Source organism: Archocentrus centrarchus, chromosome 16 (assembly GCF_007364275.1).
Source record: "Archocentrus centrarchus isolate MPI-CPG fArcCen1 chromosome 16, fArcCen1, whole genome shotgun sequence".
NCBI classification, from domain to species: domain Eukaryota; kingdom Metazoa; phylum Chordata; class Actinopteri; order Cichliformes; family Cichlidae; genus Archocentrus; species Archocentrus centrarchus.
The window spans coordinates 11,216,208-11,230,685 of NC_044361.1; the positions used below are offsets into that span (position 1 = coordinate 11,216,208).

Below are 14,478 nucleotides of genomic sequence, written 5' to 3' on the forward strand. Positions count from 1 at the left end.
TAATAGGTTTCGTGGCGTTTACACCTCACAGGACTTGTAGAATAAAAGCGCTGCAGAAACGCCTCAGACTCTATTGTAGAGACCGGTGGAACTAATTCCTTCACAGTCCCACAGACTGAGGTGCATTTCTTTTCTTTTTTTTTTTCTTTGCCTCCCCCTCCTCCCTGCAGAGGAGTTTATACCAACGCACCTCCCAACCGGGCTGCTGGTGAATAGACCACTGACTTCACCCCGATTCAGCCTTTAGTTAGATCTCTCGGTCTGGTCCCACCCATATGTGAACAGCTTTTGTCACAAGTGAAAAAAAGTCCCTTTCAGATTTTTTTTTCTTGCCTCCCTTCCTCTCCCCTCAGTCCTCCCTTCCTACCTCCGTCTCCCTCCCCTCCTCCTCCTCCTCCTCCTCCTTCCCTCCTCAGCATCAAGTGCAGCCTGAGCGCAGCGCCCCGGCTGCGACTTTCTCTCAGCCTTGAAGGAGCAATGAGGAGAAGGCAGCCGTCGCCCTGCTGATACCAGACCGTCTGGGATGCAGTGACTCCCGTTTGTTTTACAGAGGGCTCATATTTGTATACATCCAGGGAAAACAAACAATACCTTGCGGATTTGGCATATCCATCAATCGAATGAAAGCAGGTAGGAAGTCTGTGCACAGTTACCTGTTATTATCTCCCGATGGAAACATGCGTGGATTCACTGATTTTATTCGTTTTCATTGTTTTTCTTATAGCTTACTTTATATTTCTAACTCTTCTTCTACTCTTTTTTTTTCGTTTAGTTTTACTCTGACTTGTTGATGTTTTAGAAGTGGATTTAATTCGATCGGATTGCGCGCACACACTTCAGTCATTTCAAACATTATTACTATGTTTGGGTGGTGTTATCCACTTAAGTTACACACATTTTTTTATTAAGCTTTAAGTACATTCTTATAGGACAGCTAATAGGCACATTATCAATATACTTTCCACATGCAGATGATGCAGAAGTGGAATTACAGATATTTTAACCTTCAGATTTCGCTGAATATGTAGTTTAGTTGGATATTTATTTACATTATTATGTTGGCAGTGAAAACACACGGATCATATTTTTACTTAGATATTTCAACAGGGTTGAAATAAGGCTTCTTTTTGCAAACCCTTGACTGTGTCTGCAGATGAATCGTTTATCTTTCTAACGCCGAGGAAACTTTGCTCCTGACTGATAGAAGTTCATTTAATATTAAGAAAATAGCCTGGAATGAATGAAATCACTCCTTATAACTAATGCTTATTGAGTTGATTATGGGCCATTGTGCCACAGCGCCACCCCTTGGTGACGTTGATCTCCTGGGTGCCTCAGATACTTTCCTGTGACTTCTTCCACTGAGGGATGAAGAGGGCACAGCCTTTTGTTTAGCTGACTGCAGTGGAAAATAGTTCAGTTGAAATGAGGGCCCTCTAAGAGCTATCATGGCAGCATATCAGTTTCCACTCTTTGCTGAATAATTGCAGGCTTTCTCCTGGATTTGTGTTTTGTCTGAGTCTGGCAGTGAGAGTGTGAAGTTAAACAGAAACTAAAGGTCATTTTTGTCTTCTCATTTATGGAGAGGGTTTTACAGCTCTTGTGGGCTTGTATTTTATTGCTGTCTGTTGTAGGGCAGCTAAACGTTGGCCACTGGGTGCGTTTTATTAGAAGCTGTGTGGTAGGCTGAAGCCAAAAAGTGCCCACTACAGGCATACTTATTGAAAGCACAGTGCACTTACTGACAAGTCTTTCAACTGAAGGGTTGACTCCTTGAGCAGTGGGGTTCTCCATCTCAGCTGAGTCTCCTGGGAACTTTACCAAACCCGGCGGCATGCCATTTTCACAGCACACTAGCATTGTCAGCCGGTCTGTCACACTCAGTCTCCCCCCCAAGCCACACTGAAGGCAGCCACTGTGGATTTTCACTCTTGACTTCTGTTTAAAATTAGCTGCTGGATTTGCACTTCTACGCCAAATCACTTTCTCTCCTTGTATCTGTGTGACTTCATCACCGCAGCCGTGCTGACGAAACTGCTCTGCAGTTAAGTGATGGTCTGGTGAATCTATTAAAATGCACCCCAATTGTAATTTTCTTTATAGGTTTATCAGGAGGATTGGCAGCCTCACAGTCATACAGTAGAAGCACGAGCCAGCAGGCCGTCTGCAGACTGCACAGTCTCATTGCTTGATGTAATTCATGTGCATGCAAAGAGTTGAGTGCAGCTACGGAAACCAGATATTGTCATTACAGAAAGAGAAGGTTAACCAATGTGGCGAACCTCCAAGCCAATGTCTCAGCCCATTCAGAGGATCAGGGTTCATCTTATCCTTTTCTCTGCCCGCAGCCTCCAGCAAGACTCAGAGGATATAAATTTCTCAACCACACAGCTAATGTAACAGGTCCAGAGACGTGCATCGGGAGCACATTAGTACTTTAAACTGAGTGCCACTGCTTCAAAAAAGAAAAAAAAAAGCATCAATTTGCAACCATTCTCGGCGAGCATTTAAATACAAAAGTCTGATGTGCTGTCATACTGCTGAACAGCTCACTGTAATGGTCTAGGACAGCAGGTCTGTTGGATATCTCTAATCTTCTGGGCTATATTGCCTCCCTGTGGTTGAAATGGAACTGTGCATATCCATTTTGATCAAGAGGTCATACTTAAAGCTTTTTAAAGGTTGCCGTGCATCCTTAGGGAGTCATTAGTGTCTGGAACAAATTCCATGGCAATCAATACAAAAAGTCCCAAAAGAGTTCATTTCAAAACCACAAACCTGAACCTCATGGTGACCAAAGCTATTGTGGTTCATAATCTGGAGACCACCAACTGTAAACTGTTATGCTAATTCATCTTGTTGATGTTTAGATCAGTTAATAAATGGGAAACTTTGACCAGCTTGTGGTCCTACACAAAAACTCAGGCATTACCAGTATCATTATGGTCAATCATCTGGGGACCATGGAAATCTGCACTAATAGGTGTCAAACTTATTAAGTTACTCTTTCATCATGATGCTAACAGGGAATCACCAAAGTTAGTAGAAGGCAACCTCTTCAGTAGTGTGTCCAAAAATTTCATGGCAATTGATCTACTGATGTGATAGTTTTGTGTAGACAGTGGACTGAGCAACTAACAGCGCCACTCTTAGTGTCATGTATGGCTAAAGTAAACTACAGTTTAAGAAAGTATGATATAATAATTCCCTCATCTGTTCTTACATTTCAGAGCCAGGCCCAACTTAACAATGGGCCCCATACCCTTCTGTGTCCTGCTCCCAGCGACAGTGCTGGCTGTGGTGGCTGTAGCTGCTGTTGATGATGAGTATACCTGGCCACAATGGAAAGTGCCTCTGGTAAGGAAGAGACGCACTGTGCCTCTTAGCAGCCCAAGCTTCTCAGCTCATCCGCAGCCAGAGCTAAGCGGGACCTGTGGGATCGAGTGCCAGCGTCATCTTCCTTCACCTTCCCTGGATGACTTGGAGCAGTTCCTGTCTTATGAGACAGTCTACGAGAATGGCACACGCACGTTTACCTCCATTTCTGTGCAGGGCCTCAATGAGATGACCTCATGGTCCAAAAATGACTCATCTAGGTCCCGCCACAAAAGAGAGGTGTATGGTACAGATACCCGCTTCACCATCGCTGATAAGCAGTTCTCTACCAAGTATCCGTTCTCCACCTCTGTGAAGGTCTCCACGGGTTGTTCTGGAGTTCTGGTATCACCTAAACATGTTCTGACCGCTGCCCACTGCATCCATGATGGAAAGGATTATATAGATGGAGCGCAGAAGCTACGTGTTGGTGTTCTAAAGGAGAAATCCAGGCGAGGGAAAGGAGGCAGAGAGAGAGGAGGGCGACGGAAAGGTAGAAAAAGAAAGGGAGACACAGATCAAGAAGAAGGACAGGAAAAAGAGGACAATGGTGGGAAAGGGGACCGTAGAGGAAAAGGGAAAAGTAGGAAGAACCGGAATCGGCGAAGTGTGGAATCTGAGAAACCATCATTTAGGTGGACTAGAGTCAAAAAGACCCAGGTTCCTAAGGGTTGGTTCAAAGGTGTGTCTGGTGGACTGGCTGCGGATTATGACTATGCTGTTCTAGAGCTGAAGAAATCTCAGAAGGTCAAGCACATGGATCTGGGCGTGATCTCTTCAGTCAAGAAGCTCCCTGCTGGGAGGATCCATTTCTCTGGCTTTGATGATGACCGACCTGGAAACTTGGTATACCGCTTCTGCTCTGTATCTGAGGAATCCAATGATTTGCTATACCAATACTGTGATGCCAAACCTGGATCCAGTGGCTCTGGGGTCTACATCCGCCTCAAAGAGCCTGGCAAGAAGAAGTGGAAGAGAAAGATCATTGGGGTCTTCTCCGGTCACCAGTGGGTGGATGTTAATGGGGACGGGATGCAGCAGGATTACAACGTGGCGGTGAGGATAACACCCCTCAAATATGCTCAGATCTGCTACTGGGTCCATGGTGACTCAAGTGAGTGCCAGGTAGCCTAATAAAACACAGGACCCCACCTTCCCCTTAAACACCAACCCTCAGTACAACAGACTCCCCAACTACTCACCCTTCATCTTTTATCATCAACCAGGGGCCAGACAACTGCCTCACCTCTCATTTCTTGTAACCTCCTGTGCCTCCCAGTGAGTCCTGCTACACTGGTCAACACATGCACACACACACAGCCATTCAGACTGAGTGTTGACAACAGGAACTCGTCAACACATCAGAACTGCGGCTCTTCAGCTTTTTTAATTTATTTGCTAAAAAAAAAAAAAAAAAAAGCAACTGAGAAAAAAATATATTGTATGTATTTTTCAGATCCTTCAGATCTGCTGTTTCTAATTTGACCTTTTTTTAAAAAAAAAAATATATATGACCTCTTTGGAATGTTGAAAAGTGTGTATATTATATTATATTATATTATCCCTGGTACATTCATATTCCAACTAGGCCCTGCATGAAAAGACTACACTGCAAGTGTTCTCCACTAGCACGCATCAGGTTTGACAAAAGACCCAGGAAAAATCATTGTAACTCTTGTTTTGCAAATGAACTAAATAGAGATATTGAGATAATGTTTTTATAAACATTTTAATTGAATACATTGGTGTTTTGCATTGTGTATATCTAGTTGTTTTTTGTTTTTTTTTTACAACTGCTTTTTTAGGACAAATTTTCTGTCAAATAGAATATGGTTCCTTATGGATCCTGGGTAGAATCTTCTTTTTTTCCTCTGTGAGTCTTGCAGTCTTTTTCTCTGTTCTTGCAACACAGTGAAATGTGATTTCATTGTTGTACACATAATTATGTTGGTGCTTATCCAGAAGATATGGTGCTAATTTATGAAAAAAACTACAAGGCTTTTAAAATATATTTTGATAGCCACATACTGTAACTATATATTTAATGTGAGGCTAGATATTTGGGTTGCATTAAGATGGGACTGAACCATTCAACAATTTACTTGAGCTGCTTATACTTCTCAAATTCTAAAGGTTAAATGAGATTTCAAAAGCTATGATATTGTGATATAATAACAGATTTAAATGTGGAATGTCATATTTTTATAGATTTTCATGTTGCTTATATTCCAAAAGCTCATGAGTATCCATTTGAAGACCAAATACCTGAAATTAAAGATGCAGATTGAAAACTACAAACCATTAAACCAAGCTTATTACTTGTGTGTATGTGTGTTTGTAATGAAGTACATTCAACTACAGCAATCTATACAATATTGAAACCATTAAACCACACGGTCGTCTTTGAAACAGGCAGCTTGCCATATACTCAGACTAACATGTAAAATCAAAATTTAGAAGTACTTTTCAGCATTTAAATTAACACAACTGATTAGTTTTACACCATAGTCAAAAATTTAGCATTAAATTAGAAAATTAAACAAAAAAAATGTCTCCAAAGCCCCTACTCTGTTGGTATCAAAGTGCATGCTTCTGCAGAGACCTGCTAAGTAAAAAGCTCATCAAGTGCCACAGCAGCACTTCTGTATGTGCCATGCATCTGGAGCAGAGTAAATAGATATTTTTTTATTTTTTTATTTTTTTTAGGAGCAGAAACTCATGAAGCATAGCTGTGGAAATGTTATGGTTTCAGGTGGTTTTGTTGCTTCATGGACTGGGCAGCTTGTAATCAGTGATTCAGTTATGATTTCTGCATCATAGGGTTTAAATTTCAAAAATTTTGAAATTTAAAGTGGCAGTAGTGCAGTGGGTAGGTGCTTGCCTTGCAGCTGGAAGGTTGCAGGTTCGAGCCCCTGTCCCTGCGCTGTGTTGTGTCCTTGGGCAAGACACTTAAACCACATTGTCTAACTGTAGCGCTGGTCTCTGGCTGTATGACTGCAGATGCTTGTCTCTGGATGAGTGATCTGGAATGATCATTTTGTTGTGTGCCTTGTGCGCACAATGACAATGAGTTGAATCTAACATCTTAAGCACACTAGCGAATCCACTGAGACAATGAAAATTTAAAAACTGGCAGTACATGCAAGAAAGCATTCAGATACATTGCAACTGAAGTAATTTCGCATAGAAGAAAAGTCAAAAAAATTTTGCCAGAGACTGGTTAAAAATTAGAAGGTCAAGAGGAAATTATCTCAGCTATAGGGGTTATACTGGCTTCTGAGGCCAAAGGGAAACTAAGGTCTGAATTATGCCTCTGCATCGGGTCTTTGTGAGGCCCACGTATGTAACTGGAAATCCCATCTGAACCTTACATGGTAATCGCAATCCTGGGCTGCACTGAACGAATGTGTAGTTACATTTCTCGAGAGGTGCACGTCAGGTTACGTCGTTGGTTATGTCATAGGTTATGGTGTAGGGTTCAGAGGGGATTTCCAGTTACATACGTAGGCCCGAAGCAGAAGCATAATTCAGGCCTTAGTGTGTCCACACATCACCTTACAGATTAATAGGTTTATATTAAATGAAAGACTGAAAAAGCAGCCCTGGCAGAGTCAAACACTACTGGAAATGAGTCCAACTTCAGATTCTGCTTCCTCTACAGAAGAAGAAGTTCATAATTTTCATGGACAGAATTTCTAGACCTAGCCAGGTGGCAGAAGGCTTGGTGGCCTCAGAATCTCATCTCTGCTTTTTGCAGATGATGTGGTCCTGTTGAGTTCATCAGCTCACAGTGGAGCAGTTTGCAGCCAAGAGTGAAGTAGCCGGCATGAGAAATGCCAAACCAAATCTGATGCTATGGTTCTCAGCCAGAAAAGGGTGGAGTGCCCACTCTGGGTTGCTGCCCCAAGTGGTGGAATTTAAGTATCTCAGGGTCTTGCTTACGGGTGAGGGAAGAGGGGAGCAAGAGATTAGCAGACAGATTGGGGCCACTGCTGCAGTGATGCGGATGCTGCACCAGTCCATTGTGGTAAAGAGAGAGCTGAGCATGAAAGTGAAGCTGTCGATTTACTGGTTGATCTATGTCCCTACCCTCACCTATGCTAACAAGCTGTGTGTAGTGACCGAAAGAATGAGATCGCAGATACAAGTGGCAGAAATGAGCTCTCTCTAAAGGGTGGCTGGCTTCTCCCTTAGAGATAGGGTGAAGATTGCTGTCATTCAACAGGGGCCATTGACCCGTGCTGGGACGGCTGGCCTCTGGGGTGGTCAGTTCCCCATTGCCTCTGGTTCTCTGGGGTTCTTGCCTTTCGGCTGTGGGGACTCCATCTGGGGCTTCTTCTTCCTTCTGCTGGGGTGGTAATGCAGATAAAAAAAGTCTGTCTCTGCCTTTCGAGAGGCGTTGTTGTGGCTTACTACCCTCATTATTAAGTACATTTTGTGACACATTCACTCTCTCTCACACACACACACACACACACACACACACACACACACACACACACACACACACACACACACACACACACACGTGCGCGTAGCCATGGTTTTTTTTTTTCTTCTGTTTTACAGGTGCAGCAGTTGGTGAACTGTTGTGCTTTTCTACTTGTGCTGTCCTCTTGTTCTCATCTTTTTTCTTATTTTCTCCCATGTTTTCTTTTTTCTTTCTTGCTTTTTTACTGCCTATTAGCACTGACATTGCCATAATACACATACACTTAAATATACACTTACACTTAAATAAATAAAATAAAAACACTAACAAGAATGGAGAATTTATAGGGCTCATTTTGGAAAAGTAAATATGTTTGGCACAACAATGCATTCAGATCATAATTCTGCCAAAAGCTGCCAGACAAGACAGGCTTATAAAGAACAGGAGGATGCCCCGGGACAGATCCAGGGCGTGCTGGAGAGATTATATCTCTCTGCTGGCCTGAAAACACGTCTGGAGCTCGGGAATCAATTTAGTTTCTGAAGCTGTCAAGGAAAAAAGAATGTTTTAATGTTCTTATCAATGTGACCAAGAGAAATAAAAACAAACAAAAAAACATCTCAAATAATTAGAGTTTAAGTTAAGCTGCAACCTCCAGGACTGAAAAATTAAGCCAATGTGGAAGTGTCAAAAACTGTGGCCACTTGAGGCTGGTTCTAAAAGTGAGTCAATCCCTATAACACTATGTAACATACTTACAAATAGAGTCACCACTGCATGCTGGTTAACATCGGGGTGAATTTTTATATAACCTGGATTTAAGGGGTGTGCCCACTTTGATTGAAGGCTATGCAGACACACGCAGCTGGAGGTCTGCCAGGTCCCACCTCTGCTAACTGGACCAACCCACATATTTATACTTTCAGTGCTTTTTAGAATATTTTAATATAATTATCTGACTGTTAATATGAATTTCTGTGTGCAGCCTGTGGTCACCTAATATGGTCACCTCTGGCTCCAAAGAAATCAACAAGGCAGCAGCCAAAACACTAACATTGAAGCATTGAAGCTAAGGATGAAGTCATAGAGGCCACATCCATCTTTTATATACACTCTGTGGTTTTAGAACATACAGTGCAGGTAACAGGTAAGAATTTCTGTTTGCTGATTATTTTGTGATACTTTAAAATTTATCACATAAATGTGTTACTATACTCTGACACACAACCACGGCATGAGGCAGTTATAAAAACTGGTCTGATCACTGAACAGCAGTAGGGAAAATAAATGGATACAAATTGGAGGGACTTTAGAGCGACTTTCTTGAGCTGGTGATCAGCAAACTATAATGTAAAGTTTTCATGTGGTGGAACTAAAATGAAGCCAGTCATATACTATATTGAAAAAAAGCTGAGCAGTTCAATCCATCATTGAATTTATTGCATCTCAAAGGGCTTACATGCACTGGGGAGGGTCATTATAAATAAAATAAATTTACAACTAAAGAAAAATACAATTTCCATAATTTAGTCATGAAAAATGTTAATAATCTCCCATTATTTTCTCTGAATCACATCTGATTCGCACAACCAATCCACTAAAAGGACAACACACAGAGTAAGCTTGATAACTGTCTGTAGTTCACAGCACAGGAGAGGGGACTGGTGTTAAACAATGTCCAAACGCATATGTCAACACTGAGAACAGAACGATTCCACTGTAAGTAAGCAGGAACAGAAGTGCTTTGGGTAACACGTTAAGAAGGTTCAACAGTGACCTCCTGTGGGTTTCTCTACACACTGTTCCCATGTGGCCACATACAGTATTACACATAGTTCCACGAAAAATTGGCCAAACGTCAGCGCTGATCAGATGAACAACTCAAACGCTATGTTCAGACAGCAGTCGGATCAGATTTGTAAGCGCACTGAAGTTAAAGGTACCCTGTGGAGTTTTTCGCTGCTAGGAGGAGTAATGTTTTGATGAGGGGACCCCTCATGTTCTCTGTAAACACTGTAGGTTTCAATGGGTTTTCATTACATGAAGGAAATGCATCATACTCATAACCATCACATGTCGAGGATACACATACAGCTTTCTTTGGTGTAAAATACTGAATGTAAACAGAATGTTGTTGGTTCGGAAGTAAACTCCATAGCGGACCTTTAATCTGCACCCAAATCTGTGATGGGATGTTCTACTTACAGAACTCCTTGTTGCTGGTTTACCACAATGGTTACCTGCTGTTTGCTTTGAAATGAGTCAATCTAGATTTGGATCTACATATGCTTATATCAACTGGATCTAAGAAAATCCCTTAATTTGAACTGTCTGAACACAGAGTTTGGTATGGCATTGTTATTGTAAAAGTGTGAAAGAAAGATCAGGCACCAGACATTCCCCACATGAGAAGTGTCCAAACCAGAGTTATGTAGACAGTTAAACAGGGTAAGTTTGAATTTACCTCCGTGCTGAACAAGTAAATTTTAAGATATGTTCTGTAATAGCATTACCAGCAAATATCAACAGCAGTATGGAGGATTATTCTAAAACAAACATAACATATACAATGAATAACATAAACCAAAAAGACAAAAGAAGAAATGTAGAAAAATAAGCCACAAGTTTAAAAAAAAACAAAAAAACAAAAAACAAACAGAAAGGATCACTTGCTGGTCTTGTATGACTCAGAAAGCCCATAGAAGAGGTTTCTAAATACACAGTATATTAATCATGTAGCGGTAGTCATATTTGTTTCCAAATAGTGTTGAAAGATGATGGTAAATAGAAGGATACTCACACCACTTCTTACAACTTCATGTCCGAGTCACATTTATATTTCTCTTCAACACACATACAGAATAGAGACGTAATCCTCGCCAGAGAAATCTATGTACATCAAAGAGGACCTTTCTGTAAACAACACGCAGCATGTTTCTCAGAAAAATCTCCTGGGGCTTTGTTTTCCCACTCTAATCCAATCAGAGTGGGGCAAAGGATGGCCCCTCCCCCTTTACAAGGAGGCAGAGACAAAGAAAGGGCAGAGACAAATAAGGGGAGGTGGGTGGAGGTTAGGACACCAAAGCACAGCCATCATTCAACTCGGCACTAGAAATGAATGCGAACACATACACCTCCACCTTCCCTCACTTGGTTTTTTTTTTTTTTTTTTTTTCTTTTGGAGTGATTTCATTTAGACAAAAGTTTGGTACATCGACATAAGCACACGCTTGTATTTTTTGTTTTTTTCCATATATTTATATGTAATCCGCTATGGTTCACTTTCACAGTTTGTGCTACGACATCACACAGGAGAAGGGCTGGGGGCAGGGGGTGGAGAAAAGAGGCTCTTATAAGGTCGAGTAGCTGAACATCGCTGGCATCCTGAGATGTTGACAGACACCAGGTAAAAGGTGAGAGGGCTCTGATCCAAAGAGAAAAGCAGCTGGAAGACAGGAAATGGAGAATATTTTAATATAAAAGCCAATTAGTTCTGGATTCAAATAAAAAGGTCTGCGCTAGAAGCTGATGGTGATGATTTGGAGCCAATAACAGAAGCTGAACTCAACCTGGGTTTTATTTAATGGGAAGTTCACTCTCATGTATTATTTTATGCTTCAGAGAAAAACACCTAAAGCATAAATTTTGCTACAGCTAAACGAAAAAAAAAAAGGGTGAATGGGTGAGCAGCTCCACCTGAAGATGCTGGATATGGTTTTATTATTTGCTGATGACTGTCTTAAGTTCTGACCTAAGACTTGCAGTAATTTCCAGCACTGCAGTTGCACTGGACAGTCAGTCTAAATCATCTGATTCCACAATGAGAATCAAAGTTGTTGATGAACTCCCACCTGGGGTGTTATAAGAAGTCCTTGAGGTCGAGTTCTGCCAGTGGGTCCTTGGGCTTCTTGGGGCTCTGGCTTGCAGGCCCTGGAGAAAGCTGGATAAAACAGGAACACACCAAGCTTCTTAAACTGACAATAGATATTTTAGATAGCAAGATTTAAAGTCATTTAATAATATGAGCAATATTTAGCACACACAACTATTAGCACACAGATACGCATAGATCATGACATGATTAATTACCTAGCCCACAGACAGGTGGAGGGAGGTTATGTTGTCGGTTACGTTGGTCTGTCTGTTAGCAGCATAACTGCTAATTATGAATGGATTTCAATGAAAATTTCTGCAAATTTTCAAATTTTGGTGGTGATCTAGATCACAATCTGGATCCAGGATTTTGAAAACAGATTCTTTACTATTGTGAAATAGGGACAATATTCACATATTTGAGACTAACCTCATGAGGATAACTCTGAATCAGAATTTGGGTGCAACATGACTGTAAGTTCTGCCATATAGCAAAGTTTGTACATGATCCACGGATGATTCCAGATCTAATGATCCAGAATGCTGAAAATTATAGTTTCAAAATATAATTCACTCCTGTAGAGTAAGAAATAAAGCCAGTGAAATACAACTAACACCAAAATATAGATGAACCTGATGTAGTATGACAACCTTGGGTGGAATCTATTGCAGCATAGTATTGGCACATATAAAATTTGGGGTGGGTGAGGTATGCACTCTACTGAGTGCCCTTCTAGTTTACTACTGGACTACATTGTGTTTTTGATAGTTCAGTCACTGCTAACCAGCTAGCTTTACTCCACTCTATTTCCCTATAGTCAAGCTGGTCAAGTTGCTGTTACACAAGCCCTTGATGTCATTTAGCTGTGTTGAGTTTCATCTTGGACTGCAGCTGATGACAATAGTCCTTGTTCTGTTCCAGAGATCCACTGCAAGCTGCACGGCCTCTGAGATCACCGAAAATGACTACCATTACTAACTGCACCCCAAGATGGTGAAACTAAAGTCTGTCCAGATGAAATGAGAAATTGACTCCAGAGGCAGTTGATTATTACTTATTGATTCTAAGTACACATACTATTATTGACTAATTCATTTGAAAAAGCATGGGTGCACAAACGTGCCAAAATACAATGTAATTCTGAGGGAAAGACTGTCATGTGTTACCGGTGCTCCTGGTGCAGCAGCTCCGGGTGCAGTTCCGGCCACCCCAGTGAAGGGAGGTCTCATCATGGGCTGTCCCATCATAGGCTGCCCCATCATGGGCTGCATCATAGGAGCTCCAGGCCCTGCTGCAGGAGGCTGGTAATACAAAGAAAAGTAATTTGTCTGGCATTTTTCATCCTTTGCCTTCAAAATGATCTGATGCAGTTCCCAAAAATCACAAAAGGAGCTACAAAAGTAGCACCAAAGGCTGTAGTTTTTAATGTTCTTGCATAAAGTTAAAAAAAAAAAAAAACCTCTACCATTTCTTAATTTAGAAGTTCTCTATGATCCTCAGAAGAGATTAATTATGAATTAAATAAAGCTTACCATGCCAAAGCCGGGCTGTGCACTCATTGGTGGCACCATGGCTGCGCCAGGAGGAGCTGCTCCTGACACTCCAGGAGCTCCAGGGGCAGTACCAGCCTAAAAAGACAAATAGGTCACATTAACACATCTTCTTTAAACCTTTACCATAAATCATACCGCTTCTTCACAAAGCGTCTGGCTGCATAAATGAGCAACAACACATGCTTCATGAGTCTGTGCTGTGTTTTAACATCCAGACTGATTAAATGAAATGTAGTTATTGATGAGCCTGTGGCAGTACAAAAAAACACTTCTAAACGTAGTTTTCAGAAACACTGCTTTTTGTATGAAGTATACTGTCATCCTAGGGGAGTCCATGTTGTTCTTACCATAGGGGCTCCTGGTGTACCCCAGCTTGTAGGGGCTACCTGTGGCATCCAGTTTGCACCTCCTGTCAGCTTCTTCTCACTCTGTGGGTCCCTAAAGGAGGTGAAATGCAGGATACAAGTGAAGCTCTGCACAAATAACGTCAGTCTTTCTCTGTCTGGGCTAAATGAGCTTTGAATAATTATGAAGAAGAGGATTGAAAATCTAATTATCAGCTCATTTTTACAGAATTCACACACTTACTTTTTCTTTACTCCAAGATCTGAACAGGAAAAAGAAGATAGAATAAGTTAGCCTTTTGTGTATGTAGTTATTATGAAGACAAATAATGGCGCTTTATACATAAAAAGCTACAGTTTACCTCCAACCAAGTTGGCCAGCGATGAATCCAGATCTCCAACAATGGTTTTGGTAGCAGGAGGGGTTGCGGGTGGAGCGGCTGCAATACCCCCAGCAGCGATGGGAGTTCCCATGCTTCCTGCTGTGCTTCCAGCGGTGCTGCCCCCAGTGCTCTGGGGTGTTACAGCGGGCATCAGCAAGTCACCTAATCCATCAAACACTTGATGGCGGGAAGGTGGGACATCAGACAAAACATAGATTACAAACCTGTGAATCCCTAAGCTAGCCAACACAGGCAAAGAGCAGACGGTATGATGAGTGGGACAATCCAGCTGTGACAGCATCAGTACTCAGTTGTGCATCACATGCACAATGTCACATTGTACTGGTAATACATTTGTGCATTTAAGGGGACACAACTGCTGCAACTGAACTCATTTGGTCAGTTGCCCAGCCAGTTAAGACTGTCACATCTCAGAAGCTAAAAACCGGCTGCATCTGGAGAACATGTTCTGAACCAGGTGTCATCAAGGTCAGGTGGTATCATTCCAACTAACAAT

The 14,478-nt window shown here is 41.7% G+C and overlaps 2 protein-coding genes across 2 annotated transcripts in view; one reads left to right on the forward strand and one right to left on the reverse strand.

Moving 5' to 3' along the window:
- The first annotated feature begins 379 nt into the window (after window positions 1-379).
- On the forward strand, window positions 380-4,794 carry prss35 (serine protease 35). The gene is made up of 2 exons (XM_030750151.1): window positions 380-630; window positions 3,231-4,794. The coding sequence occupies exon 2, from the start codon at window positions 3,250-3,252 to the stop codon at window positions 4,507-4,509; it is 1,260 nt and encodes a 419-aa protein (XP_030606011.1). The 5' UTR covers window positions 380-630; window positions 3,231-3,249; the 3' UTR covers window positions 4,510-4,794.
- A 6,167-nt stretch (window positions 4,795-10,961) lies between these two features.
- The window catches only part of snap91a (synaptosome associated protein 91a), a 59,833-nt gene continuing 56,316 nt past the window's right edge, over window positions 10,962-14,478 (reverse strand). The window contains exons 23-29 of the mRNA XM_030749430.1: window positions 13,941-14,138; window positions 13,823-13,841; window positions 13,582-13,672; window positions 13,214-13,309; window positions 12,848-12,982; window positions 11,659-11,747; window positions 10,962-11,252 (exon numbers count right to left, since the gene is read on the reverse strand). Coding sequence (XP_030605290.1) covers window positions 11,667-11,747; window positions 12,848-12,982; window positions 13,214-13,309; window positions 13,582-13,672; window positions 13,823-13,841; window positions 13,941-14,138 — 620 coding nt within the window. The 3' untranslated portion in view covers window positions 10,962-11,252; window positions 11,659-11,666. The remainder of the gene's footprint in view (window positions 11,253-11,658; window positions 11,748-12,847; window positions 12,983-13,213; window positions 13,310-13,581; window positions 13,673-13,822; window positions 13,842-13,940; window positions 14,139-14,478) is intronic.